The 27,148-nt window shown below is 42.1% G+C and overlaps 1 protein-coding gene across 1 annotated transcript in view; it reads left to right on the forward strand.

Moving 5' to 3' along the window:
- LOC124775772 (esterase FE4-like) overlaps positions 1-27,148 on the forward strand; it is an 80,154-nt gene that overhangs the window by 19,776 nt on the left and 33,230 nt on the right. The window contains exons 2-6 of the mRNA XM_047250602.1: positions 3,141-3,278; positions 16,254-16,385; positions 16,521-16,671; positions 22,703-22,888; positions 26,025-26,224. Of these exons, the coding sequence (XP_047106558.1) occupies positions 3,141-3,278; positions 16,254-16,385; positions 16,521-16,671; positions 22,703-22,888; positions 26,025-26,224 (807 nt within the window). The remainder of the gene's footprint in view (positions 1-3,140; positions 3,279-16,253; positions 16,386-16,520; positions 16,672-22,702; positions 22,889-26,024; positions 26,225-27,148) is intronic.

Consider the following 27,148-nt stretch of genomic DNA (forward strand, 5'->3'; position numbering starts at 1 on the left):
AATACTTGGATGTAAGACTTAGGAAATTTATTTATGTGACAATATTCACGAAAAAAATGTTATTCAAGCAATAAAATTCCAATTACGCTGCTCAGTCTATTACACTTCTGGTTACAAAAAGTCTAGATCCACTCCACTTCATGATGCCGTTGGTTTGTCGAGTGGCTTAAATTATCTGTAAAATAGGGTACAAGTGGATCTTCTTGCCTTACCATAGCCAATAGCAAGGGCCCACAGTACTCTTGAAGTTATGTGAATTACTCTTGCTGCATTTGTACTGTGCCCAATAAAAGCCATGGCTTGCCTATATTAAACATCCGCCATACAATCAATTCGATCTTCACTGCTCCGCACTTCGGAAACAGACATTTTGTCCCCGCACTTTTGCATAGCCACACCGACGAATACACACAACCAACGACACCAATCGTCTCCTTGCGACACCCAACTGCTACTGCTTTTGGCGCGGTCGCACGCCCAGCGATAATGCATTTACAGTTTATTAGACTCTTTGACTATAGCTTTTCCCTGTCTACTTACAAAATGTTAATATTCCATGCGTATTCTCTTTCTTAAATAACAAATAGCATTTGTAACTTGACAACCTATTTACAAGAATAATATTCAGCGCAACTAATAAAGTAAACTTCGCAAAACGCCTAGAAATTGTATGATGATCCACAGAGTTGTAGTGTTTCAGACTTAATGTGGTGTGACGTGTGACAGACCTGTATCGTGAGAAAGGCCGTCTAACCTGTGGTTCCTCTCCTCGATTGACTGCTGTGTTCGGAAGTAACGCACCAAAATGATAAACTTCCGTTATTAGTCTTACAAGAGCTAAACAGAAAATGTACTTGAATTTATTATAAAAGCACCTCTCAATAGTAGGCAAAGAAGCACTTCGGAGATCTTCGGGTCGCGCGAGCGTGCTGGGTCGACTGTCAGACCTGAGCTCGATCGGCAGTTGTTGTCCGCCGCGGTCGATACTGGTCAAGTACTTCGTAAGCAATTTCTAGTTTTTGGAGATGTAAGTGAGAAGTAGTTTGACAGTAATTACTGAAGCACGCAATTCAGCGTTTTGTTTATTCTCTGTGAAAATACGAAGAATAGAAATTATTTGTGATTCGTAAAGTGGACTATAGTTGTGCTGTTTCTCGTATTCTGTTAATAAAAAGCGAATGATATCCCGTTTAAACAAACCAATTTAAAATTTAATTATTTATACAATACCAGCTCCTCGTTAACTGTTGATTAAAGCCTCTAGATGACGGATTCACGACCTATGTGCTGTTTCCTGCGCAGGAAACAACAACTATGGAAGACTGCAGGTTGTTGAATATTGTTCAGAGCTTACGCATTTCACTGTGGGCGGTGGAAGTAACTAGGCGCCATGCGTGTACTGGCGTCTTAGTACAAATGAGATCAGTGACACGTCATCTGTGGTAACGCAGAGGAGGTACGAAGGAAGGAAATTTTTGAACGAAGGGTTTATTAAATGTTAAAATGTGTGTAGATTCTTAAGGGACCAAACTGCTGAGGAGATCGGTCCCTAGACTTGCACACTACTTAAACTAACCTATGCCAAGAACAGCACACACAGCCGTGCCCATGCCCGAGGGAGGACTCGAACCTCCGGAGAGAGGGTTCCACGTAATCCGTGACATGGCGCCTCTAACCGCACAGCCACTCCGCGCGGCGAAGAAAGGGTTTATCATACACACATAAACTCCACTCGCAAAATTCTCTCTCTCTCTCTCTCTCTCTCTCTCTCTCTCTCTTTCACTTTCCGCATCACCACACAAACATGCTATAGCCTTACAGTATCTGAAACACTTGTTAGGAAAATCCATCACAAATGTGATGTTAAAAACTGCTCTTGAGTGTTTTGCGGACGTTACTATCTCAAGGTGATTTTTAATCGGATAGTTTAATTACAGACCGAGTGCTAGATATCTGTGGTTGTGTTGTTGACTGCGGCGTAACTGATAAGACAGTTTAATTCTAAGACACAGATACTTAGTTGACGCTTGTTCCTTCACAGGGTCAGTAACTACAGAACGACATGGACTTCAGGGCTTTGATTCTTTCCGCCATAACTGTGCATTTATGTTTGGTACCTTCTTCCGTATATGTAAGTTCATTAACTCACGTTCTATATTTCCTTAGACAATGATGTTTATAATCTGCATTTACGACAGTTCAGATGTCCTCAGTTCACTTACTTACTGTTGCATCGTACTGACGTGTTCAGGAAAGTCGAACTGATATTCCTCGTGCAGTTAGAGTTTAGCTAAGTATGTAGGTAGTTCGACGAAATCTATATATTCCTTGGTTTTTCGATACACAAAGCTCCTGTTTCCTGGTAATCGGACGGCAGTTATGCAGTTTTCTTTTTAGAGGCTGGTCATATAATATTTGGATTCCATGCAAAAGGCGGGTATCATGTAGATCAGACAAAAATTTAATGTGTCTAAAGACTGCTATTATGCTGCTGCTGAGGTAGAACAGCTTGAAAGGGTATGTTTGGAGCGCAGCAGTTCATCGAGTAGGAGGGCGAACGACGGAAAAACAGGATTTGAATAGAAAGGTGTGATTACATAGAATATTGCTAAAAATAAACCAGATTGTGGAGTGCATAGACATAAAAATTAAATCGAAATATATACAAAAAAAGAAGGAATTAATTTAATAGAAATGACCACACATCTAACGGCTAGCTTAGTCAAAGCGAAAAAACCATTCAGAAAAACACTTCCAATTTGAAGAAAATTTTTGATAGACAAAGACAGTATCTGTGGTATGACATAGGTAAATCTTCATTCAGCAAGTTCACTGAAATATTATTTTACACGTTGACAATTTGACTACATTAGTGAGTAGGAATACTACGTCTGTATAGAGTACATCTCAATATGCGTCGGGCCATCATAGATTGTTAGAGAGCTGTGATGGCAACCTATGATGATTCGTCGCACACATCTTCATTAGCTGCATATCATTCCCCGTTATTGTTCACGGGTGATCCTATGAAGTGGTAATTAACGATTAACCGTTTCATTCATTCTTATTACCAATCCTTAGACCAGATATCCAGACCAGTTTCCTGCTCCATTTCTCAAGTTTTTCTTTTTTCGTTACAGGCACAGGAATACGTAACGGTGAACATACAAGAGGGTACCTTGAGAGGTGAACTGTCTCAAACATACACCGGCAACCCCATATATCGGTTTCAGGGGATCCCGTATGCGGAGCCTCCTGTTGGCGACCTCAGATTTCAGGCAAGTACCTATTTTTTTTTTTATTGTGCTCCTCATTATAGAAATTAGTGGTTTTCAAAAAAAGTGCATCACGGTGTGTTAAATTCATAGAGGGACCAAAAATGACTGCTAAAATTTCAACACAAGCTCCACACTGAGTGTCAGGGTGCGTTACGGACTGGTTATAGCAAATGAAGAGGCTTGCAGAATTTTAATTGCTTCGTTACCAGGTACCCTCAGTCTGAACATTTTGCGCAACGGTATTTGTGATGAAGTAAAAACCATGTTTGGAGTACTCTAAAAAGGCTTGAAAGTTGGGAACATTAACAACAGTTAGTACATTATCATTTACGTAACCTTCAGACGCGCTTAAGATGTTATTTTACAAAAGGACAACGACTAACTTCATGGCCTGAGGTTTTCAAACTCTTCGTCACAATGTAGCGCTTTTTACGTCTTCTTTATTAGCAATAGAAGGTTTCTGTACTACCAAGCAAAGATGGAATGGAATAATTTCCTTAGCATGTCCTTACTGATTTACATCTACAATAATAATAAAACTACAAGACCGTCATGTCTGTCTGTGTCTGTTAGAATGTCGTGACGTTTGTGCTCACACCAGCCTGAAACGTCATTGTTTTATTTTTAGTGCTGTCATGTGTTTCACAAATTTCTTGTTTATTGTTCATTCCTGCTTTGTGATCCAGTTTAATTGTTTCTTAAACAATAGTAAAATAAAACTGAGCCGACTGAATAGAAAAAGAAATTGATTGTCGGTTAATTGGAGCTAATGTTTAGGAAAGACATCTTTAGTCTTTTCATTTTCTGGGTTCTATGACAGATTTTGTGAGACTTTTCACTACCTAGAAAGACCCAAAACTAATAACATCGTATGCTGCTGGCTACATTGCGCTAGTTTCTTAAATCGGTGTTAATTGCAAGTCTGCGTGAAACTGCAATTACATTTATCTGTTGACTTTGAGAACATCAGCAAACTTCAAGAGGTAGTCATTATTTACTTTGATACGTACTATCTTATCACACTACAGTTGTGTGAAGTGATCTTATCATTTATCAATAGTCTACTTGCGTGAAGCCAGCAAAAGGACCAGATGGATAAAGTCTCTACGTGACAAGTTAATCAGAAACTCATGGGCTGATTCAAAACAAGTGACTTCATTGGCTGCACCCAACACAGCGCACACGACATAAATGAAAAATGGCATTATCTATAAATTTCTCTCGCGACGCATTTTAATTGGTCTCTAACATCTCGACATTTATAGGTTCAAAATTTTTATGTTAAATGTTTGCTACTTGGTTGCAGTCAAGGGCGAAGAAACACAATCGTTTCATGAGTGCTATCGTGAAGCAATCATGTTGCTAAGGTAGCTTTGTGTCAAATAAAAAGGAAAGCAGTACATATGGCACACAATTTGCACTCTAGTTAATTGTGTTTCAGGACAGAGAACTGCTGCTGCTGTAGCAGTTCGTAATGGTTTTCATGCATTAACTATTTATCGAGAAAACGTTTTATTAGTCTGAATGGTTAGGACAGAGTTAAACGTAGTGATAGACTATTGAAAAAAATCTGGTTTATTGGGAAGGATGAATCATTTGCCAAAAGTTTAGGTAGCACAAGTATGGTACTAATTAAAATAAAATCGTACGGTATAGTTGGCTGGGAAATCATGAGGGGTAGGTTCATGCGGCTATGTGAACAAAATGTCCTTCATTTTCGTTCAGTGGTCTGTTACCTTCACGATGTGTGAGAGGTGTGTCTTATGTGCATTTATCTTGTATAGGTGACTGCAAAAGTGTGTGTATAATGTAATGTTGTTTCTGTTGCTTGATGACAAAAAAGGAAGACAGTGGAATCTGGTGGTGGCACGTAGCCTACCCCTCTGGAATAGCACTAAGGGGTCAATCAAAATTAACGTCCGTGTACGACGGATGGATCCCCCAACACTGCCACATCCCTTCACTTTATGAGCCAGTTATGAGAAAGGTGAAAACTGAACCAGAAGACTGGCTCAAAGCTTTATAGTATGAATTCTAGGCCTCACTTAACCAAGAGTGCTAGCAGCAGTGGTGCTACAGCAGACGTCAGTACCAGTGCTCTATGACTGTTTGCGAAGACACTGGATGCGTAACAGGAACCGCTGCATAGGCCGCCTGTAGATTTCGGCTTTGGCAGTTTGGCCTTCCGGAACCAACTCTCGGCGGACTATGTCGTTTCTGTTAGAAAAGGAGGTCAACACTGTCTTATCACTGATACTCTTTTCGAGAGGACCGTGGTTTGCAGGAGTGGTTTCGGTCACATGCATCCACAAAATTTCGTACAATTTCCTTTGTTGTGTTCTGATTCTCGGTTAATATCTTTTGCACTAATGGGGAACAGATCTTCTGAATATCTATTCTTTTTTGAATGACAGTGTTAAGACTATTCCTGCTGATCCTCAATTCCTCTGATACCCATCTCAGAACAGTAATTTATTCTGAAACAGCATTTGTCGCGCTCGTCCCGTGTTGTCTGCTGCTATGCTTCGTAATGGTAGACCTGAACGTTATCTATCTTCAATGGTTTCATTTCGGCCTCGAAAACATTTAGTCACTCATCACATTTTATGTCACGGTTTCTGAAGTGGTAATTACTATTAGTGCTTCGCAAACATTTCTGGAACACACTAAGCAATGGTAGTTCTTGGACGCATGATTTTCTCACAATATCCATCATTCTATGATGCTCAAGAAGCTCACGTTCATATCAGATATGAAGCGGAATTTTTGGTCATCCATTCCTTGGTAAGCGAGCAGCTGCGTACAGGAGTGAAACAGCGAGATATTTCAGACATTACAAAATGACTTGGACATTATGCTAAGAATGTAGATACTGAGATGATAGGAGAAATGAGACTGTCAGTTGCCTTACTGGTCCTGGCCTAGAACATAGTTAATAAAAAGAAAGAGGGAGGACTGATTACAACGTCCCGTCGACCCAGAGGTTATTAGAGACCGAGCACAAACTCGAATTGTGTCAATGATGGGAAAGGAAACCGGTGTGCCCTTTCAAAGGCATTTGCCTAGAGCTATTTAGGGAAAACTCGGAAGACCTAAATCTGGAGGGGCATGTGCGGGTTTGAACCGTCATCCTCCCGAATGCGAGTCCAGTGCGCCACCTCATTGCGTCTTAGTTAAGAGTCGGGTTTACACAGTAAGTACTGCAGACCACGACACGTGGAGGTTCCAGATGCTATTGTTGTAATCGTTGTAAACGAAACCAACATTCCTAGCCTTGAGGTATGTGCAGGCAAGTTTTCAAAGTCCTCCTTAGTTGACAAAGTTAATTGAGTCTCTCTGCTCATTTTCATAGTATTTGCTGTCGCTGTCGCTGGATCTCTCGAACTTCCTCCAACTTTACATTTGAGGGTTTCCATATGCCGCGTTTGAAGATGTTTACTGATAAACAATACGCAACAGCGTCGCCTTTTACCTCCAATTCGTAATCGGAGCGCCAGAAAACGGCTGTCTCTCTATGCGTATGAGTTCCTATTGGACTGGCGAAAGCGGCTTTCACTGGTGTGAGCCTATACCTAAGATACAAGACTTACAGCTAAAATTCATAATTGGGTAATATTTTCTTTTTTTTTGTGGCAACCTTCCACGATTATACCACATTCCAGGAATAATCTTCTTCAAGCTAACCATTAAGTTGAACGTTAGACAATGTTCAACAGCACAAAACAACACTTGACAAATGCTCTAGAAACCTCGAGCTGTATGGAGGCTGATTCATGTCTGGGGAATATTTAAAGAGCGCGATAATGACTGTCCTTAATGTAACTGAGTGACGATCATTAAATGATTGCATACGTGTATAGGCACTCTTTGTATTTATTTCGAAATGTAGAAGACTTGTTCGAGACAAATGTACCAAGTACCTCCATTCCAACGGAACAAATAACACAGGCCAACGATGGAAAAACGCTTTTGCTGAAAATACCTTATTATTATGTTTTCTATGGTGGGAAATCCAAATACGATTTATTCACTTTTACAGTTAAATGTATTAAATTAAGTGATTTTTCAAGGAATTTAAGAGCTTTTATATAGTTAAAATAATTTTAAAAGGAAGTGCAATGAATGTATATGACATTGGTAGCACTGCTGAAAAACATTTGCTGGCAAAGAAAGGTCGATTCTATTTTCGTGTTAAAAGATGGTGTTTTGTTTACTGACAACCTAACCTCACTTTCCCATTTCCTGCACATGTGCTCAGTACAGTGTCTAATCGTGGTTGTAAAAACTCTGCTGACAGTTTTTGTTATATTTGTGGTAAATCTGTGATTAGAAAACACCAAATAAAAATTACAGACTTATCTATTATACTTTGGATCTAAACTTGGTGATCAAGATAAATCTTGAACGCCGCATAAGGTATGTTATGTGTGCGTTGAAGATCTGATAAAATCGTCCAAAAAGGAGAAAAAGTCTTTAGATTTGCTGTTCCTATGATATGGAGGGAGCCAAGAAATCATTCTGATGATTGCTACTTTTGCAGTATTGATAATACTGGTCATGATTCGAAAAACAAGAAGGTAATAAGCTACATTAAACTTCCATCCGCCATCTGACCATGGTGTAGATTTGCCGGTTCCTGAACCACCAGATTTAAATTCTATTCCAACAGAAGTATTTTATGATGTACAATGTGATTTAGATGAACCAGATAATGATGAACTCCATTTAATACAGAAAGTCTAGAGTATAAATTGTTTACTCAGACCATGCTTACGATTTAGTTAGGGATCTGGGCTTAATGAACTAAAAGCTCAATTGCTCAACTCTAGATTAAACGAAAAGAACTTATTGAGTTGGAACCCACATATACATATACTGAAAGAGACAGCAGCAATTTCCCAAGTTTTTTCGACAAGAAGGTGATTTAGTGTACTGCTCAGACATTCCCAGTCTGATGAATAAGTTTGGTATTAAATACACTCCTGGAAATTGAAGTAAGAACACCGTGAATTCATTGTCCCAGGAAGGGGAAACTTTATTGACACATTCCTGGGGTCAGATACATCACATGACCACACTGACAGAACCACAGGCACATAGACACAGGCAACAGAGCATGCACAATGTCGGCACTAGTACAGTGTATATCCATCTTTCGCAGCAATGCAGGCTGCTATTCTCCCATGGAGACGATCGTAGAGATGCTAGATGTAGTCCTGTGGAACGGCTTGCCATGCCATTTCCACCTGGCGCCTCAGTTGGACCAGCGTTCGTGCTGGACGTGCAGACCGCGTGAGACGACGCTTCATCCAGTCCCAAACATGCTCAATGGGGGACAGATCCGGAGATCTTGCTGGCCAGGGTAGTTGACTTACACCTTCTAGAGCACGTTGCGTGGCACGGGATACATGCGGACGTGCATTGTCCTGTTGGAACAGCAAGTTCCCTTGCCGGTCTAGGAATGGTAGAACGATGGGTTCGATGACGGTTTGGATGTACCGTGCACTATTCAGTGTCCCCTCGACGATCACCAGTGGTGTACGGCCAGTGTAGGAGATCGCTCCCCACACCATGATGCCGGGTGTTGGCCCTGTGTGCCTCGGTCGTATGCAGTCCTGATTGTGGCGCTCACCTGCACAGCGCCAAACACGCATACGACCATCATTGGCAGCAAGGCAGAAGCGACTCTCATCGCTGAAGACGACACGTCTCCATTCGTCCCTCCATTCACGCCTGTCACGACACCACTGGAGGCGGGCTGCACGATGTTGGGGCGTGAGCGGAAGACGGCCTAACGGTGTGCGGGACCGTAGCCCAGCTTCATGGAGACGGTTGCGAATGGTCCTCGCCGATACCCCAGGAGCAACAGTGTCCCTAATTTGCTGGGAAGTGGCGGTGCGGTCCCCTACGGCACTGCGTATGATCCTACGGTCTTGGCGTGCATCCGTGCGTCGCTGCGGTCCGGTCCCAGGTCGACGGGCACGTGCACCTTCCGCCGACCACTGGCGACAACATCGATGTACTGTGGAGACCTCACGCCCCACGTGTTGAGCAATTCGGCGGTACGTCCACCCGGCCTCCCGCATGCCCACTATACGCCCTCGCTCAAAGTCCGTCAACTGCACATACGGTTCACGTCCACGCTGTCGCGGCATGCTACCAGTGTTAAAGACTGCGATGGAGCTCCGTATGCCACGGCAAAATGGCTGACACTGACGGCGGCGGTGCACAAATGCTGCGCAGCTAGCGCCATTCGACGGCCAACACCGCGGTTCCTGGTGTGTCCGCTGTGCCGTGCGTGTGATCATTGCTTGTACAGCCCTCTCGCAGTGTCCGGAGCAAGTATGGTGGGTCTGACACACCGGTGTCAATGTGTTCTTTTTTCCATTTCCAGGAGTGTACAAAAAGGAAGACTGGAGGCTGTTTATTGATTCATCCAAAACTAGTTTAAAGGCCGTTTTATTACACAGTGGTAACAGTATGCATCTATACCTGTTGGACGTTCTGCACATATGAAAGAAAGCTATGAAATCCTAGAAGCAGTGCTAAATAAAATAGGCTTTTCTGCTCAAGGTTGGATGATATGTGGCGATCTAAAGGTAAAGTGCATGCTCCTTAGTCAGCAAGTTGGCTATACCACATTTCCATGTTTCTTGTGTGAGTGGGACACTAGGGCTAGGGATCAACACTGGTGCAGAAAGAACTGGCCTGTGAGGGAGTCTTTAAAACCTTATGAAAAGAACACTCTAGACAAAAACCTCACAGATCCAAAAACCGTACTCCTACCACCTCTACATATAAAGTTAGGATTAATGCTTTAGGCTTTGCCTAAAGATGGACCATGTTTTAAGTATCTCTGCCAAAAGTTTCAACTCCTTTCAGAAGCTAAACCAAGAGAAGGCGTCTTTGTCGGAACTGACATTAGAAAATTGATGTTTGATGTTAACTTTGAATCGACAATGACCTTAAATGAGAAAGAAGCATGGGTATCATTCAAGCAAGTAGTTACAAAGTTCTTAGGACATGAAAAAGATCCAGAATATGTTTATATTATAGCTAAAATGTTAAAGAAGTTTAAAACTTCAGGATGTTTAATGAGCCTGAATATTCATTTTTTGAACAGTCGCCTTGATTACTTCCCGGACAATACGGGAGATGTTAGTGAGGAGCAAGGTGAGCGTTTCCACCAGGGCATTAAAGCGATGGAAAAACGCTACCAAGCGTTTTCACCAGGGCATTAAAGCGATGGAAAAACGCTACCAAGGGCGCAGTAACACCAACATGATGGGGGACTACTGTTGGTCACTTCACCGAGAAGGTCAGCAAGCGATTCATTGTAGAAAAAGCTACACAAGAAGCTTCAAAGTAAAAAAGAGAAAAAAAAATACAAACCAATTCCAGCTGACAAGTGAGACCTCTATTAACACAGATGATTGTTTTAAGTAGCTCACTGTAAATACAAACCATGCTTATGTTGTTTGCCAATTTACTGTATAGCATAGGGTTTTTATACTATTAATAAAAAGCATATTGCTCAAAAAACTAAGGCTACATTTGGATTCAGCTCACAACAATCTATAAAGATCAGCTACCAAAGTAAAAAAAAATGCTTCAAAATTTTTTTCGTTGGCCTGTGTAATCGTTCCTTCCGTCTCATACCAAATAAGCTTTTATCAGAGTGTTTTTATTACCTGCAACTTATTTAGCGTTTGCTCTGTTGTACAATCACCAACATATTAAAAACTGCAATGGAAGAACAATAACGGGCCAGCACATTGGGACTGCTTGCTTAAATGCGTTTTGGTGAACATTTGGAACGTAACACACAGCGACTCTGAGTGACGGATTCGTTAACTCCGTGGTAGATTTGCGGAGGTACGTAGCACCAGATATCTGCGCCCCTCGCGAGAATTATGGACCGATGGTTTGTGGGAGTGGAGCCAGCACCCGATAGCGTCTCCGACGTGTTCAGAGAAGGTGCAGTCAGTGGCCAAGACATCACTGTGAGTTGACTATCAAGTTCTTCAAACCACTATAGCACGATTCGGGCGTTGCGCCACGGACAGTTATCTAACTAGAATATCCTGTCGACATCGGGGAAGGCATCAAGTTTGAATGACTGCAGGTGATCCATAATATAGTTCGTGCAGTCCACAAATGTCAAGGTGCCTTCGACTACTACCACAGGTCCCATGGAAGCCCAGGTGAGTCTCTCTCATAGCATAATACTGCCTCCATAGGCCTGCGTTCGTGGGGCAGTTCATGTTTCGAGAAGTCGTTCTGGAAGATGGCGTGTGAGAAAACGACGATCGACCTGGTGTAACGATAAACGTGATTCATCCCACCAGGCGACAAGTTTCCATTGATTATCGTCCAGTATCGATGATTCCGTGCACACTGAATTCGTAACTGACAATGTTGTAAAAAAAATGGTTCAAATGGCTCTGAGCACTATGGGACTTAACATCTATGGTTATCAGTCCCCTAGAACTTAGAACTACTTAAACCTAACTAACCTAAGGACATCACACAACACCCAGTGATCACGAGGCAGAGAAAATCCCTGACCCCGCCGGGAATCGAACCCGGGAGACAATGTTGTAGATCAGCTTGGGAAACATAGGAGTCATCTGCTGGAGAATCTCATTTCAGACCATGTGCGCTGAACGATATGCTGTGAAACACGTGCGCCTGTACCAGCATTGTGCACTGTCGGTAGATCGGCCTCAGATCAAGACCTATCCTCCTTTACAGAGCTGGATATCTTCTGACAACTATGTTGTGTGATGTGGCTCAGACCTACAACACTTTGGTGGTACCGGCTTTCAACCACATGTATCTCTCACGTTTTGGACCGTTTCGTTGTTTATATAACTTCCTGACCACTTTATGGGCCTGTAACGCTACCAGGTGGCATTCAGTGTCGCTGCAGGGAAGGGATAAGCAGACCGGTTAAAACCGATACCGGTATTTTAATTCTGAATAACCGATATTTTTCGGTATTTGTTTGGCCTCAATTATAACAGGATTTTTTTCACTTTTTACTAATAACCCGGTAAAGAGACCGGTATGTCAGTATGCCACAGAAACAGTGTTAAAATTTTTCGTTTTTAAAATAATTTTTTTTAAAAAAACGAGTTACATTTATTCGTAAAATTTCCATTGCTTTGAAATGTTGACTTATTATAGAAACTGGGAAACTCGATCAGCACTTTTCTAATAACAAGCGTACAGTTAGAAACTAGAAACAGACTCGTGACATAAATATCGGTACAACATTACAGAGACAATAACATACGTAATATGTAGCAACCAGTCGCAAAATCATGTTTTATTTATTCACTTTTGCAAATCGATTTCAACTGATTAACAGTCATCATCGGTGTTTTCAACCAATATGTGCCCTGAGTAGTAATACTGTCTTAAGCAGAGGTCAAACATAAAGTCACTGCACGACTTGGGAAACACATGGAGCCCACCATTCATAAATAACGTACATGTTGTTGTGTTACGTGGACTATTAGACGGTGCGCATCTATGTGCAGTATGCAGAAAAACTTACCTCACCTGGTCTATGGGGCAGTTTCTCGGTGTTGTCCTCGGACTTCAGTTTCACAGAGAAATGGTAAAGTCCTCAGTTTGGAAGTATTTCACAAAGTGCAGTGGCAGTGATGCACGATGCTCTATTGGCTTTAAAAGATTAAGACAGGAGGACGTACAACAAACTTGCAACATAACGTTAGGAGAAAACATCCATAATGTTCCTTATAAAATGAGGTAAATTTAATTAATGTACCTATACATTTTTTGACGTGCAGTAAACTCTGGATGATAACTGAACCCTTAATTTGGTGGTTCTTTCAGGAAAGAAAATTGCTAAAATCCAAAGGCGACATAGCAAGGAAGCCATCAGCTTGAGACCTTTCGCTATCGCTGCCACTGCACCCGTCTCCTTCACGATGCTTGTCGGAGACGATGAGACCGATTTTTGCCGCAGGCTCAGCCTGATATCGATCGTCATCTTCTACTCCTTCACCTTCATTAGAATTTTTCCATTATTTACTCGAAGTCGACGTTTATTACTAGAAGTAATAGCAATTTGAAAAAGAGGCGATTATACTGAAGACGAAGTGTACCTATTTAAACGAAAAGATGTTGTTTCAGAGATAACAGCCATCACTAGGCCGCTATAGGCATTGGAAGTAACATTTTTGGCTCATCAGTGTATGGACAACAAGTAAAACAAGGAAAGGGAGAAATTAAGTATGAGCTTTCAGGTTTCGAAGTCACTTGATTACTTCAGGTCCTGCCTGATGCAGTTCTTCCAAGAATCAGTTGAAAGTACTCTCGAGGAGGCCCGCTATGATATTAGGCATCGTCTAAATTCACAGTTTACAGTGCCTCGCCATACCCAGCTATGGAAAGCAGAAGCTGATCTTTAACATCTGTAGTGTCTGAGTAGTGGGAGGTGGCACGAGATTGATTGGAACCCGTGGATTTGAAAGTCTAGTTGTGATCACAGGAAATATTGCGGGGGTGAAGATGACCACTCCCATTCCCAGTGAAGCTTTTGATTGAAAGCGTTTGATAACATGCTCATGGCGATTTTCCAGGCTGGTTCACGAGATTTCAGCAAGATTATACACTGAAGAGCGGAAGAAAATGGTACACCTGCCTAATATCGTGTGCCGCAACACGACGCGGCATGGACTCGGCTAATGTCTGAAGTGGTGCTGGAGGGAACTGACACCATGAATCCTGCAGGGCTGTCCATACATTTGTAAGAGTGGGAGGGGCGGAGATCTCTTCTGAACAGCACGTTGCAATGGATCCCTGGTATCCTCAACAATGTTGTTGTCTGGGGAGTTTGGTGGCCAGCGGGAGTGTTTAAACTCAGAAGAGTCTTCGTGGAGCCTCTCTGTGGTAATTCTGGACGAGTGGGGTGTCGCATTGTCCTGCTAGAACTGCCCAAGTCCGTCGGAATGCACAATGGACATGAATGTATGCAGGTGATCTAGACAGGTTGCTTACATACGTAACACCTGTCAGAGTCGTATCTAGACGTATTAGGAGTCCCACATCACTCCAACTGCACGCACCCCACACCATTACAGAGCCTCAACCAGCTTGAAGAGTCCCCTGCTGACATGCTGGGTCCATGGATTCACCAGGTTGTTTCCATATCCGTACACATCCATCCGCTCGATACAATTTGAAACGAGGCTCGTCCGATCAGGCAACATATTTCCAATCATCAGCAGCCCAATGTCGATGTTGATGGGACCAAGCGAGGCGTAAAGCTTTGTGTCGTGCAGTCATCAGAGGTACACGAGTGGGCCTTAGGCTCCGAAAGACCATATCGATGATGTTTCGTTGAACGGTTCGCATGCTGACACTCGTTGATGGCCCAGCATTGAAATCAGCAGCAATTTGCAGATGGGTTGCACTTCTGTAACTTTGAACGATGCTTTTCAGTCGTCGTTGGTCCCGTTCTTGTAGGATCTCTTTCCGGTCGCAGCGATGTCGGAGATTTGATTTTCTACCGGATTCCTGATATTCACGGTACACTCGTGAGGTGGTCGTACAGGAAAAATCCCCATATCATCGCCTCCTCGGAGATGCTGTGTCCCATCGCTCGTGCGCCGTCTATAGCATCACTTTCAAACTCACTTAAATCTTGATAACCTGTCATTGTTGCAGCAGTAACCGATCTGACAACTTCGCCAGACACTTGTTGTCTTATATAGGCGTTGCCAACCACAGTGCCGTATTCTGCTCCCCTACATTGTATTTGAATACACAAGGCTATACCAGTCTCTTTGGCGCTTCAGTAGAACCTCACTCACTGTCGGAATATTCGGTCTCAACGTAGCCCTGGGTGGTGCTAACAGAGCAACAGTGAACAGCGGCAGCCGTCCTAATCTTCTTGGCCACACGACCATGGCAGTCGAAGTTTTTGCATGTTGTCAAGAGAAAGACGAACAAAGGCTCGGATTCTGACACTTGAGCCCTCAAGAGAATGGATTCACTTTCTGAAGAGACACCATCCAAATACAAGGAATTAGAAGGGAAGAAACAAAAATATACGTTTACCAAGCACGGGGCACGCCAGAGCACATAATAAGGCAATGCCCTCTGTATGCGGCAACATCTGACTTCCTTGGAAATATCAGATGTGAAGCATGTCCTGTACCATGATTCAGTCTGACAGATTGTTAACAAAACTTCTGACACAACGGCCAGAATGGTTGGGGAGGCACATTATTGTCTGCACTGGCATGCTCTCATTTCTCCACAGGAAAAGCTGTGCCACTATATTGCAGGTGACGCGTTGCGTCATGCAGTGATGACAGATTCTGAAGATGATAATGGACCCTAGAAGGAGGGGAATGTCTCGTACATCCTCGGTCCAAAGGTGCAAAATGTGTTCACAAAGGCTGGCTCTAAACTTAAATAGAGCTTCAGTGCCCCCTGGCCGACAGTGGACCTACGGACCGACTGCTTCTGAGCGGCTGGAGGAATCTCCGATGTAAACAGTGTAAACAGACGGGACGTTTTCTGTACTTATAGTAGTAGCAGAGATAATAATGGTGATGACATACATATGTAGTAGCGCCAATATTCATAGTGATTGTGGCTTCTCCTAGTTCCAATCGGAAAGTCGTCGTTCTCCTACTTGAAGTGAATGCAGAAATAAAATTATAGGCAGAAAATATAGCCTGTTGTAGAGTAGTAGGTAAAAGGTTATATTTTAAATAAATAAATGAATGAAACAGTTCTTCTCAGGATTCACAGTATAATACACGCTATTATCAACGATACATGCGCTACACTGCCAGCCAATGAAACTAACGTCACTTGCACGTTATTTTGCATTTCATTTCATCATCCTACGTTGAGTATTTCAGACAAGTCTCCATGTGCTTTGAAGATTTGTGGAAGTTATAGGAGACACAAACCATTGTGTGTCCACAGCCACCCGTCACAAAGGCAGCCTGGTCTGGAGAACGAGACGCCCTGAAGGCGTCTTCGCAGTGCCCGCAGTTCAGAAGCAACGCGCTGTCCGGCAACGAGGACTGCCTCTACCTCAACGTCTATGGTCCAGGGGTGCGTAACGTAACGTGTTCTCCATTAGTCACATCCTTAAGTCAGACGAGAAACTGTATTTTCTTTTTTAGTATATCGTTCAACATTAATTATATGTAAGTGACATCATTGTTGCTTTTGCGTGCATTTGTTCAGACTCCGGCGCCGACCGACTCGCCGAAAAGCGTTATTGTTTGGTTCCATGGCGGCTGTTTCACACGAGGAATTGGCAGCTCCGTAACACCAGACTATTTTGTGGACAATGATATCATATTCGTCGGCACCAACTACCGGCTGGGAGTGCTGGGTAAGAATTACAACTAATGCTCTACTAGTTTCATACTATGTGATTGTAAGTAACAAATCGAGGCTGTTCACATCTAAAGCGGGAAGCCAGTAGGAGGAGGTACTTACTCCACTCTCAGTTTGTTCCAATATACCTATTTCTGAAGGTGGCAGGGGTAAAATACAGAGAGTGAAAGGCTATTTACAATTTGTACAGAAACCAGATGGCAGTTATAAGAGTGGAGGGACATGAAAGGGAAGCAGTGGTTGGGAAGGGAGTGAGACAGGGTTGTAGTCTCTCCCTGATGTTATTCAATCTGTATATTGAGCAAGCAGTGAAGCAAACAAAAGAAAAATTCGGACTAGGTATTAAAATCCATGGAGAAGAAATAAAAACTTTGAGGTTCACCGATGACATTGTAATTCTGTCAGAGACAGCAAAGGACTTGGAAGAGCAGTTGAATGGAATGGATAGTGTCTTGAAAGACGGGTATAAGATGAACATCAACAAAAGCAAAACGAGGATAATGGAGTGTAGTCGAATTAAGTCGGGTGATGCTGAGGGAATTAGATTAGGAAATGAGACACTTACAGTAGTAAAGGAGTTTTGCTGTTTGGGGAGTAAAATAACTGATGATGGTCGAAGTAGAGAGGATATAAAATGTAGACTGGCAATGGCAAGGAAATCGTTTCTGAAGAAGAGAAATTTGTTAACATCGAGTATAGATTTAAGTGTCAGGAACTCGTTTCTGAAAGCATTTGTGTGGAGTATAGCCATGTATGGAAGTGAAACATGGACGATAAATAGTTTGGACAAGAAGAGAATAGAAGCTTTAGAATTGTGGTGCTACAGAAGAATGCTGAAGATTAGATGGGTAGATGACATAACTAATGAGGAAGTATTGAGTAGAATGGGGGGGGGGGGAGATGTGAAATTTGTGGCACAACTTGACTAGAAGAAGGGATCGGTTGGTAGGACATGTGTTGAGGTATCAAGGAATCACCAATTTAGTATTGGAGGGCAGCGTGGAGGGTAAAAATCGTAGAGGGAGACCAAGAGATGAATACACTAAGCAGATTCAGAAGGATGTAGGTTGCAGTTGGTACTAGGAGATGAAGAAGCTTGCACAGGATAGAGTGGCATGGAGAGCTGCATCAAACCAGTCTCAGGACTGAAGACCACAACAACAACAACAACAACCTATTTCTAACTTAAAACGTTCCTCCAGAGTGCTGAAAACTGTAAACATAGACGGGTGTAGAGTCCGTAGTATTAGTGGAGAAAACAGCACGATGCTAAAGAATAGAGGGGATAAAGAGACGTCGCGGATAGGAGCAGACACCACGTTAGGATTAGGACGTCGAGGATGAACTTCCTAACTGCGGTTGCGTTTCTCAAACCGGTGAAGTAGCTTTACGTAAATACTAGAAATACTGCACTTGTAATACATCTACATTCGCTATGTTCTTTAGCATGGACCACTGTTTGAAATTATATGCAGCTTTTTACGAAGAAAAGTTCGAGAACGGAGCAATCGAAATGACGATGAAATGCTAAATTGCACTGATACTCGTATTCCTTAGTATTGCTATCAACTACTGCTATTTTGTTCAAAATCAACAGGAGCGTGGTAGATTTATAAAATTCACAGATCAGAACCATTTACACAGATGCTATTTACAGTGAAACGGAGACGAGTGCATAACGATCAAATCTTATTTGGTGTTCACACTAGAGTCCAAAAGCAATGGAGCAAGTAAGGAAATTCACACATATTATAAAAATGGATGTGTCTGTTGTACTTGTATTTGTGTGTGTGTGTTCCACATGTCCTCCTAAACCACAGGACTGATTTCAACCAAACATCGTACACATATCTCTTTCTGTCAGACAAGAATTACTCTGTGGGTAAGAACCATCCGAGCTATGATAGTTCAGGAGATATTAAATCATAAACGATGAGATGTGTGAAGAACTGCCGCATCATGCGTGACCTTTAAATTTATTACTTCTGTGCTACTATCTTCACTCACGATAAGTTTCACGGACAGTATACACAAATGCCGCTAAAGGCACCTACAAAATTATACTATGGTACGACATATTGTTCAGGAAATATGACGTTAGAAACACTGAAATACGCCAATAAGCGCCACCTCATGCAAAATGTTTTAATACATTTATGCTTGAGTACGAGGACTGCCCAGAAAGTAATGCACCGGATTTTATTTTACTCAGCCTAAAACAATGCTACGAATGCAAAACTTTACAACTGTTTTATTTGAAGTCTCCTCAGGGAGCGCGAAAAGTTTCCGTCACTTCCGACAGATAGCATTATCTGCAGGACAGTTTCAAAATGGCATCTGTAGTACGTTACAAGCAACGTGCTGTCATTGAATTCCTTACTGCAGCGGAAGAAACTGTGGGGAATATTCACAAATCCTTATGCAAAGCCTATGGAGCATCTGCTGTCGACGGAAGTACAGTTAGTCGCTGGGCACGGAGGGTGATGCCATCAGGAGGAAGTTCGGAGGAGCTCCACGACTTGCAGCGGTCGGGGATACCATCCACATCTGTCACTCCTGACTTAGCCCCCTCGGACTTCCACTACTTTCGTGACAAATAAACACCTACAGCCGTCCTTATGATTTTATTTTGTTTTGCCGCTACCAGTTTCAACGCTTCAGTACGTCATTTTCAGGCCTATATGCACAGAACATTAAAGACAGCATTATCAACTTGTCAATCAAGTTACATAGAAACAGATTAAAACAGAAAGAGAAACAATGGCAAGACTCTACATATGAATTTACACCGAACATTAGACAGAAAGAACAGATACATCCATTGTCACATATCTAAAATATACCATCACGAATTTCCACACAATACATTGTACAGTTATACTATCGATTAAAACTTCTTTAAATACTATTCATGATTTTTATTGGACAGTCGGACACACATCACAAAGTTAAGCGCTGTCGGGCATGGTCGTCACTTGGATCGGTGACCATCCAGGTCGCCATGCGCTGTTGCCATTTTTCGGGGTGCACTCAGCCTCGTGATGCAAATTGAGGAGCTACTCGACTGAATAGTAGCGGCTTCGGTCAAAGAACATCATCATAACGACCGGGAGAGCGGGGTGATGATCCCACGCCCCTCCTATCCGCATCCTCCACCGAGGATGACACGGCGGTCGGATGGTTCCGGTAGGCCACTCGTGGCCTGAAGACAGAGTACTATATATAGTGTTCCATTGATCGTGACCAGGCCAAATAGCTCACGAAATAAGCGCCAAACGAAAAAACTGCAAAGAACGAAACTTGTCTAGCTTGGAGGGGGAAACCAAATGGCAGTATAGGTGGCCCGCTAGATGGCGCTGCCGTAGGTCAAGCGAATATCAACTGCGTTTTTTTAAATAGGAACCCCCATTTTTATTACACATTCGTGTAGTACGTAAAGAAATATGAATGTTTTAGTTGAACCACTTTTTTCGCTTTGCGATAGACGGCGCTGTAATAGTCACAAACATATGGCTCACAATTTTAGACGAACAACTGGTAACAGGTATGTTTTTAAATTAAAATACAGAACGCAGGTACGTTTGAACATTTTATTTCGGTTGTTCCAATGTGATACATTTACCTTTGTGAACTTATCACTTCTGAGAACGCATGCTGTTACAGTGTGATCACCTGTAAATACCACATTAATGCAATAAATGCTCAAAATGATGTCCGTCAACCTCAATGCATTTGGCAATACGTGTAACGATATTCCTCTCAACAGCGAGTAGTTCGTCTTCCGTTGTGTCTGCACATACATCAACACGATATCGACCTTTTCCGCAATTGGTAAACGTTCCATTTTAACACGGGTAATGTATCACGAAGCCAATACCATCCACACTGGCGGAATGTTACGTGATATCACGTACTTACACGTTTGTGACTATTACAGCACCATCTATCACAAAGCGAAAAAAGGGGTCCAACTAAAACATTCATATTTATATACGTACTACAGGAATATGTAATAAAAATGGGGGTTCCCATTAAAAAAAACGCAGTTGACATCTTGACCTATGGCAGCGCCATCTAGCGGGCGAACCCTAGCGCCATCTGGTTTCCCCCTTCAAGCTAGACGAGTTTTGTTTTTTGTAGTTTTTTCGTTTGACGCTTATTTCGTGAGACATTTGGCCCGGTCTCTATCAATGGACCACCCAGTATATATGAAAAAAACCGAAAAGCTTACTGAGTAACACACCCCTCAAAAAGTAGTCTTGTGTGTTAAACCTAAGTGGACACGGAGAAATTCCACTACCTTGGACCGATAAAGGATGCCATTCGAGGAAGACATTTTGAGGACGATGAGGACGTGTTTCACACAATGAAGCACTTGCTCCGCCACCAGGACAAGGATTGGTACCGACAGGGCATACACGCCCTTGTTTCGCGATGGAGGAAGCCCATAGAATTGTATGGAGATTCCATGGAAAAATATGGTGTGTAGATAAAACACCATTGTTTCGAGTATGTAATTCTCATTATTCTGAACTAAGAATTGTTGAAGAAAAAAAATGCTGTGTCTTACTCTCTTGGAAGCCCTCGTACTAAGACACTCCTACACTTGTGACAATTTAAGGAAATCTGGTTGCCGCGCGGGATTAGCCGAGCGGTCAGGGACGCTGCAGTCATGGACTGCGTGGCTGGTCCCGGCGGAGGTTCGAGTCCTCCCTCTGGCATGGTTGTGTGTGTTTGTCCTTAGGATAATTTAGGTTAAATAATGTGTAAGCTTAGGGAATGATGACCTTAGCAGTTAAGTCTCATAAGATTTCACACACATTTGAACATTTTTGAACATTTTTTTTTTTATTGTGGCAGCTTTCAACAATGATGCGCGAACGTCAGTAGCCATTCGTCTATAGAGCAATGAAGAAGCGTTGCGATAGAGACGTTTACAAAACAGCGTTGCAGACACGCGAAGCAGCGGCGCCCAGTGTACAGCCGGCGTACATAAAAGATTTCGTTTCTTACAGAAAATTGACAAAATAAATATCTGGGAAATTCCGGGTTGTCAGCTTGTTTCGTCAGAGATGTTTATGACAGTATTATAAAAAGGCTTCATTTGGACATTGTTTTGCAAATAGAATCCAGGTGCGCCTCGAAACATGTCAAAAACTGTGATTCTTGAAGTTTTCCCGGCGTATTGAACGTTCGATGAGATTTCGGGATTGCTACCGGATCATGTTGACTTATTGCCACGATATTTCGGCTGGCAATCGTCCAGCCATCTTCAGGTGAGTGTACGTCACTGGAGGCTGCAAGTTCCCGGAGTCAACTTTATAGCAAAAAATTGGCGCGAAAACGCATGCACATTGGCCTCCGTCACAGGACCGTCCTCTATCGGAATCCGCGCCCTCTGGAGCTACTGTTTTATCTGTGGAGGCCAATGCGCATACGTTCTCGCTCCAATTTTTTGCTATGAAGTTGACTCGGGGAACTTGCGGTCTCCAGTGACGGACACTCACCTGAAGATGGTTCGACGATTTCCAGTCGACATATCGTGGCAAGAAGTCAACATGATCCGGCTGCAATCCCGAAATCTCATCGAACGGGTCAAAAATTGTCCGAGTAATGTCGAATTTGAGGCGAAGTATCACTTGAAACCTATATCAGCGGTTTCGTCGTTCAGGGAATGCTCATTGTAGGCCAGCGCAAGGTCGAGCAACAGTAGTAAACACTCTAGTCAACAAAAATGGTTCAAATGGCTCTGAGCACTATGGGACTTAACATCTGAGGTCATCAGTCCCGTAGAACTTAGGACTACTTAAACCTAACTAAGCTAAGGACATCACACACATCGATGCCCGAGGCAGGATTCGAACCTGCGACCGTAGCAGTCGCGCGGATCCGGACTCAAACGCCTAGAACCGCTCGGCCATCGCGGCCGGCACTCTAGTCAACAGAAGCCTGAGATCCTAGTATCTATCAGTCAGTTATGTGCATAGTTTTTTTAATGCTGCGTTCACAGTGAAAACGTCTCGTAGGTTTCATAAGCACTGGAGACGAGGTGGTGCCCGGGAACATGGGCCTCAAGGATCAAGCGGAGGCCCTGCGCTGGGTTCAGAGGAACATTGCGGCCTTCGGTGGAGACCCGAACCGGGTCACGCTTCTGGGTCAGAGTGCGGGCAGCGCCTCCGTCCACTACCACGTGCTCTCGCCGATGAGTGCAGGTAATCCAGCCTCCGTGCGTTAACTAAGGCGACTGTTTCGTCAGTAATATCCATTGATCTTTATTCTCTATATCGTGGTTTCAAATGTGTTTGCTAGATGTTTCTTGTTTCAACCCAGGACAGGCTTTTCCAGCTTAACGTCACTTTAGTGTAATTGTAAATTAATATAAGTTTCTTTTCTTAGAGGTTCTGCATTTGTAAATGAAATACTGCCAATCATTCCTTGCAAATCTACTGATCTGCTCTGGAATAAAAATCAAATAAATTTCAACAAACTAATAAATTACACAAATTAAAATGAAAAAACTGTGAATTCCGGCCCGTTATGCTGTTGTTGTTGTTGTGGTCTTCAGTCCTGAGACTGGTTTGATGCAGCTCTCCATGCTACTCTATCCTGTGCAAACTTCTTCATCTCCCAGTACCTACTGCAGCCTACATCCTTCTGAATCTGCTTACTGTATTCATCTCTTGGTGTCCCTCTACGATTTTTACCCTACACGCTGCCCTCAAATACTAAATTGGTGATCCCTCGATATCTCATAACATGTCCTACCAACCGATCCCTTCTTCTAATCAAGTTGTGCCACAAGCACCTCTTCTTCCCAATCCTATTCAATACCTCTTCATTAGTTATGTGATCTACCCATCTAATCTTCAGCATTCTTCTATAGCACCACATTTCGAAAGCTTCTATTCTCTTCTTGTCTCGGAATATTTTACCCAAGAGGACGCCATCATCATTTAATCATACAGTAAAGCTGCAATCGGCGTAAAATTCATATTATCGCCGATACAGCATAACGGGCCAGAAGTCACATTTTTTTCATTTTAATTTGTGTAATTTATTAGTTTGTTGAAATTTATTTGTTCAATCCCAAAATGATCATAGGACATTGTTGAAAATTTAAATATGCACTCTCTGTGTGAAAAAGCTGAGTTGTGTACGCGTTCAGATTTCACCTTAAGCCGAAGATCTCTTCTCTAAACCCTGTAAGTTCAATGCCGAAGTGATCCTAGGATAACGTTTCAGGTTTAATGTTCTATTGTTTACGTGAAAAAAACCAAGTTGAATCCAAGTTCACATTTCAAGTTACGCCGAAGATAACGCCATAACTGTATGAATAACCCGTTCACAAGCAGCACCATGCATAGTAAAAAACTGAGTTACTCGAATTACCCCATCACATGGCCGGGCCCTTTTTTTATAAATGACCTAAAATGATCCGGAAACCAGGTCTATGCAAAGGTATCCCCAAAAACTCATCCTCATGCTATTTGCAAAACATATGTTTTCTAATCCATTGGGCCGTGTTCCTCTGAACTTCTGTTGGTGTTAGAATTATCTTTAAACAGTTGCAGTTGATGGTATCCTACTTTTTAATTATGGCAGATGGTGACAGGCACCCCTGGACACACCCTTTGCTCATATATCGGAGAAGAAATATGCAACGTTTACCAAAGCCTTTTAACAAATAAGTGAGTAACACACCATCGATATACGTCTGTTAAACTGACCAATCAATGTAATTTGATCAGAGACACAAATTTGCTATAAAAAATGTAATTGCCATTCAAATGCTCGTACGCTACATGAGAGTGTAGTTTAGTTTTAAATGCTTATGTACATTCATCAAAGTGTGCTCCTATAGCTTCGTCATGCATAACACATGAAAATATCCCTGGGAATCTCATACAACTTCGTTCCACGCGGCCACACGTACGTAGCATCAGCTGTACGGCCATACACAGCAATTCCCACAAAATGGTGATGGCACACAGCAGAAAACAGTCATAAAGTAACTTCTCATGGTCGAATTCCCTGCCACGTAGAATTTTTGAAGGACATTATACTCGCCGTTGACTGTATGAACTATTTATTTCACAATTGCAATTTCGGCCTTTGGGCCACTATCAAGTGGTACTGCAAAATATTTTGTTTCAAAACGTGTCGGACTTCGAAATCTTCCGGCACGTGCTGAAGCAAAATGTTTTGCAGTATCACTTGTTAATGTCCCAAAGGCGGAATTGCAACTGGGAAATAAATATTTGAATGCGTTGACGCCCAAAATGATGTACTTTAAAAATCATTACATGGATTTGGTTTGTTTTACTAAAAAGGCATCGTTACCGGTTTAGAATATGTACATTCGACTTCCTCCACCTTACGCGCTTTAATCAAGAGTCATGGACATTACTTTACAGATGAATCGCGCTGAAATGAAACTATAAACACTTATTTCTGTTGTCTTTCTTGGACGAATACCACTTATATTGACTGTAGGTTTACACATACACTCATTGAAATTTTCGTTACTGTTCAAGAATATTTCGACTCGCCGTGTGTTTTGACTTACATCGGATGAAAAAAAATCTATTGTCATCGGGTATAAACTAAAGCAAATTAGTTTTGGTGCATTATAAACAACAGTTATAGTTAATCTCATCTTTGTTGCTGAACTTTTGTCTCTATGCGTACCACAGCGCCTCAGGACCTATTTTCATTGTATTGTTATTTTACTAGACCGTGGTCTAATAACCAAACAGATAGGTCCAAATGAAATAAACGTTGTGTACTAAATAGAAAAGAGACAGGAGTACGGCACTGTAATTAATACAGTGTGAACTATTTCCTACACTGAAGCAAACTGGAGAGATGCGTTCTTGAATGATGCTGCTCGACACATCAACAGGAAAGTGTCTTACATTCAACTGACATGTTCATCTTAGCCGGACGCTATAGTTATCGCCTCAAACATTGTTGATGTAATTAACGTTACATGTGTCTGGTATCAAGATGAAAAGATAATACTGAAATAGGAAGAATTTTTTTTATTTCCATGTTACTTCAAATAGAGGAACTGACCTTAACTAGAAATATGCCAATTTAAAAGTGCAAATAAGGGCTAATGTCTCATTTTGTAGCATCTGATGTGATTAGTCCTAGTTTTCATCCGTCTGCTATTATTTGCTAATAGGTATTAACCTGAGTTATCAGCATAAGGTTTTTTAAAATTTTATTTGTAAGTAAGCTCCAATTTAAATATATTTATATTAATGTATTTTATAGGAAACTTAGGTATTCGTTAGAGTCTCATATGATTTGTGTACCTAATCGACAACTGTTGATAATCGTCAGGTCTATTTAAGAACGCCATAGGAATGAGCGGAACAGCTTTAAGTCCTTGGGCATTCTCCAAAAACGCAACGGACAGGACAATACGGTTTGCCAAATATTTGGGATACACCGGCTCCACTTCAGCGGAGCTCCTAGCCTTCATGAAAACTATCGACTGGACTAGACTAGTTGTGGACGCCAACATCGCTCTGTCGGAAGAGGTATGTATTGATGTTTTAACTGTTCTTTCCCGCGTGTCCTTTATCACTACGCACGACCATTTACAGGAATTAAATCTAAAAACGGCTACATAGAAAAACGAGGCCAGGTGACCTCTCAGTCTGTTTAAACGTTTCATAATAAGTATGGGAGACAAAAAATGGTTCAAATGGCTCTGAGCACTATGGGACTTAACATCTATGGTCATCAGTCCCATAGAACTTAGAACTACTTAAACCGAACTAACCTAAGAACATCACACAACACCCAGTCATCACGAGGCAGAGAAAACCCGTGACCCCGCCGGGAATCTATGGGAGACAGTCGGAGTCGAAGATGATATATGACGGAGTGTAATTTGTCGCAATTGTGTGCCTTAAGGTATCTTGTATTCTGCCTTGATCCTGGTTCGAGTTCTGGTGACGCACAACTTTGCCGTGTCACAGTGATGACTACTGAAGTAGCTGTAATACTGACACATTACACTTTCTCTCACTGTAGTTTGTTTAAGGTCTGATTGACTTCGAAGCACTTTCTGGTCATCATAGTCTCAGTATACGTCTTGTCACAATAGTAATCAAATGAGCATTTTTCACTTCTCTTAAAAAGTCTTGATAGTCATTGAAAAGTTTATTTACTTTTGTCGGGCAAATGAATGGTTATTGTTCAAAGAAGGAGTAATAGAAGATTCATTAATGAATTTCAGTTTATAATAACTAAAATGCTGAGTTCAGAAGATTTTCTAAAGTACAGTGTGTTTCCAATTAAAGGTTTGAGCATTAGTATGCTAAAGCTGCAGTGTCGTTCCATTGCAGAAACTCAGGCCAATAACCTTCAGTTTTAAACGGAAATGCTTTTCATTCAGAGCGCAAGAAGGAAAACTGCATTTAATGTTGAGTGTTTACAAGCTTACGAATAACATACAT

This window comes from Schistocerca piceifrons, chromosome 2 (genome assembly GCF_021461385.2).
Source record: "Schistocerca piceifrons isolate TAMUIC-IGC-003096 chromosome 2, iqSchPice1.1, whole genome shotgun sequence".
NCBI classification, from domain to species: Eukaryota; Metazoa; Arthropoda; class Insecta; order Orthoptera; family Acrididae; genus Schistocerca; species Schistocerca piceifrons.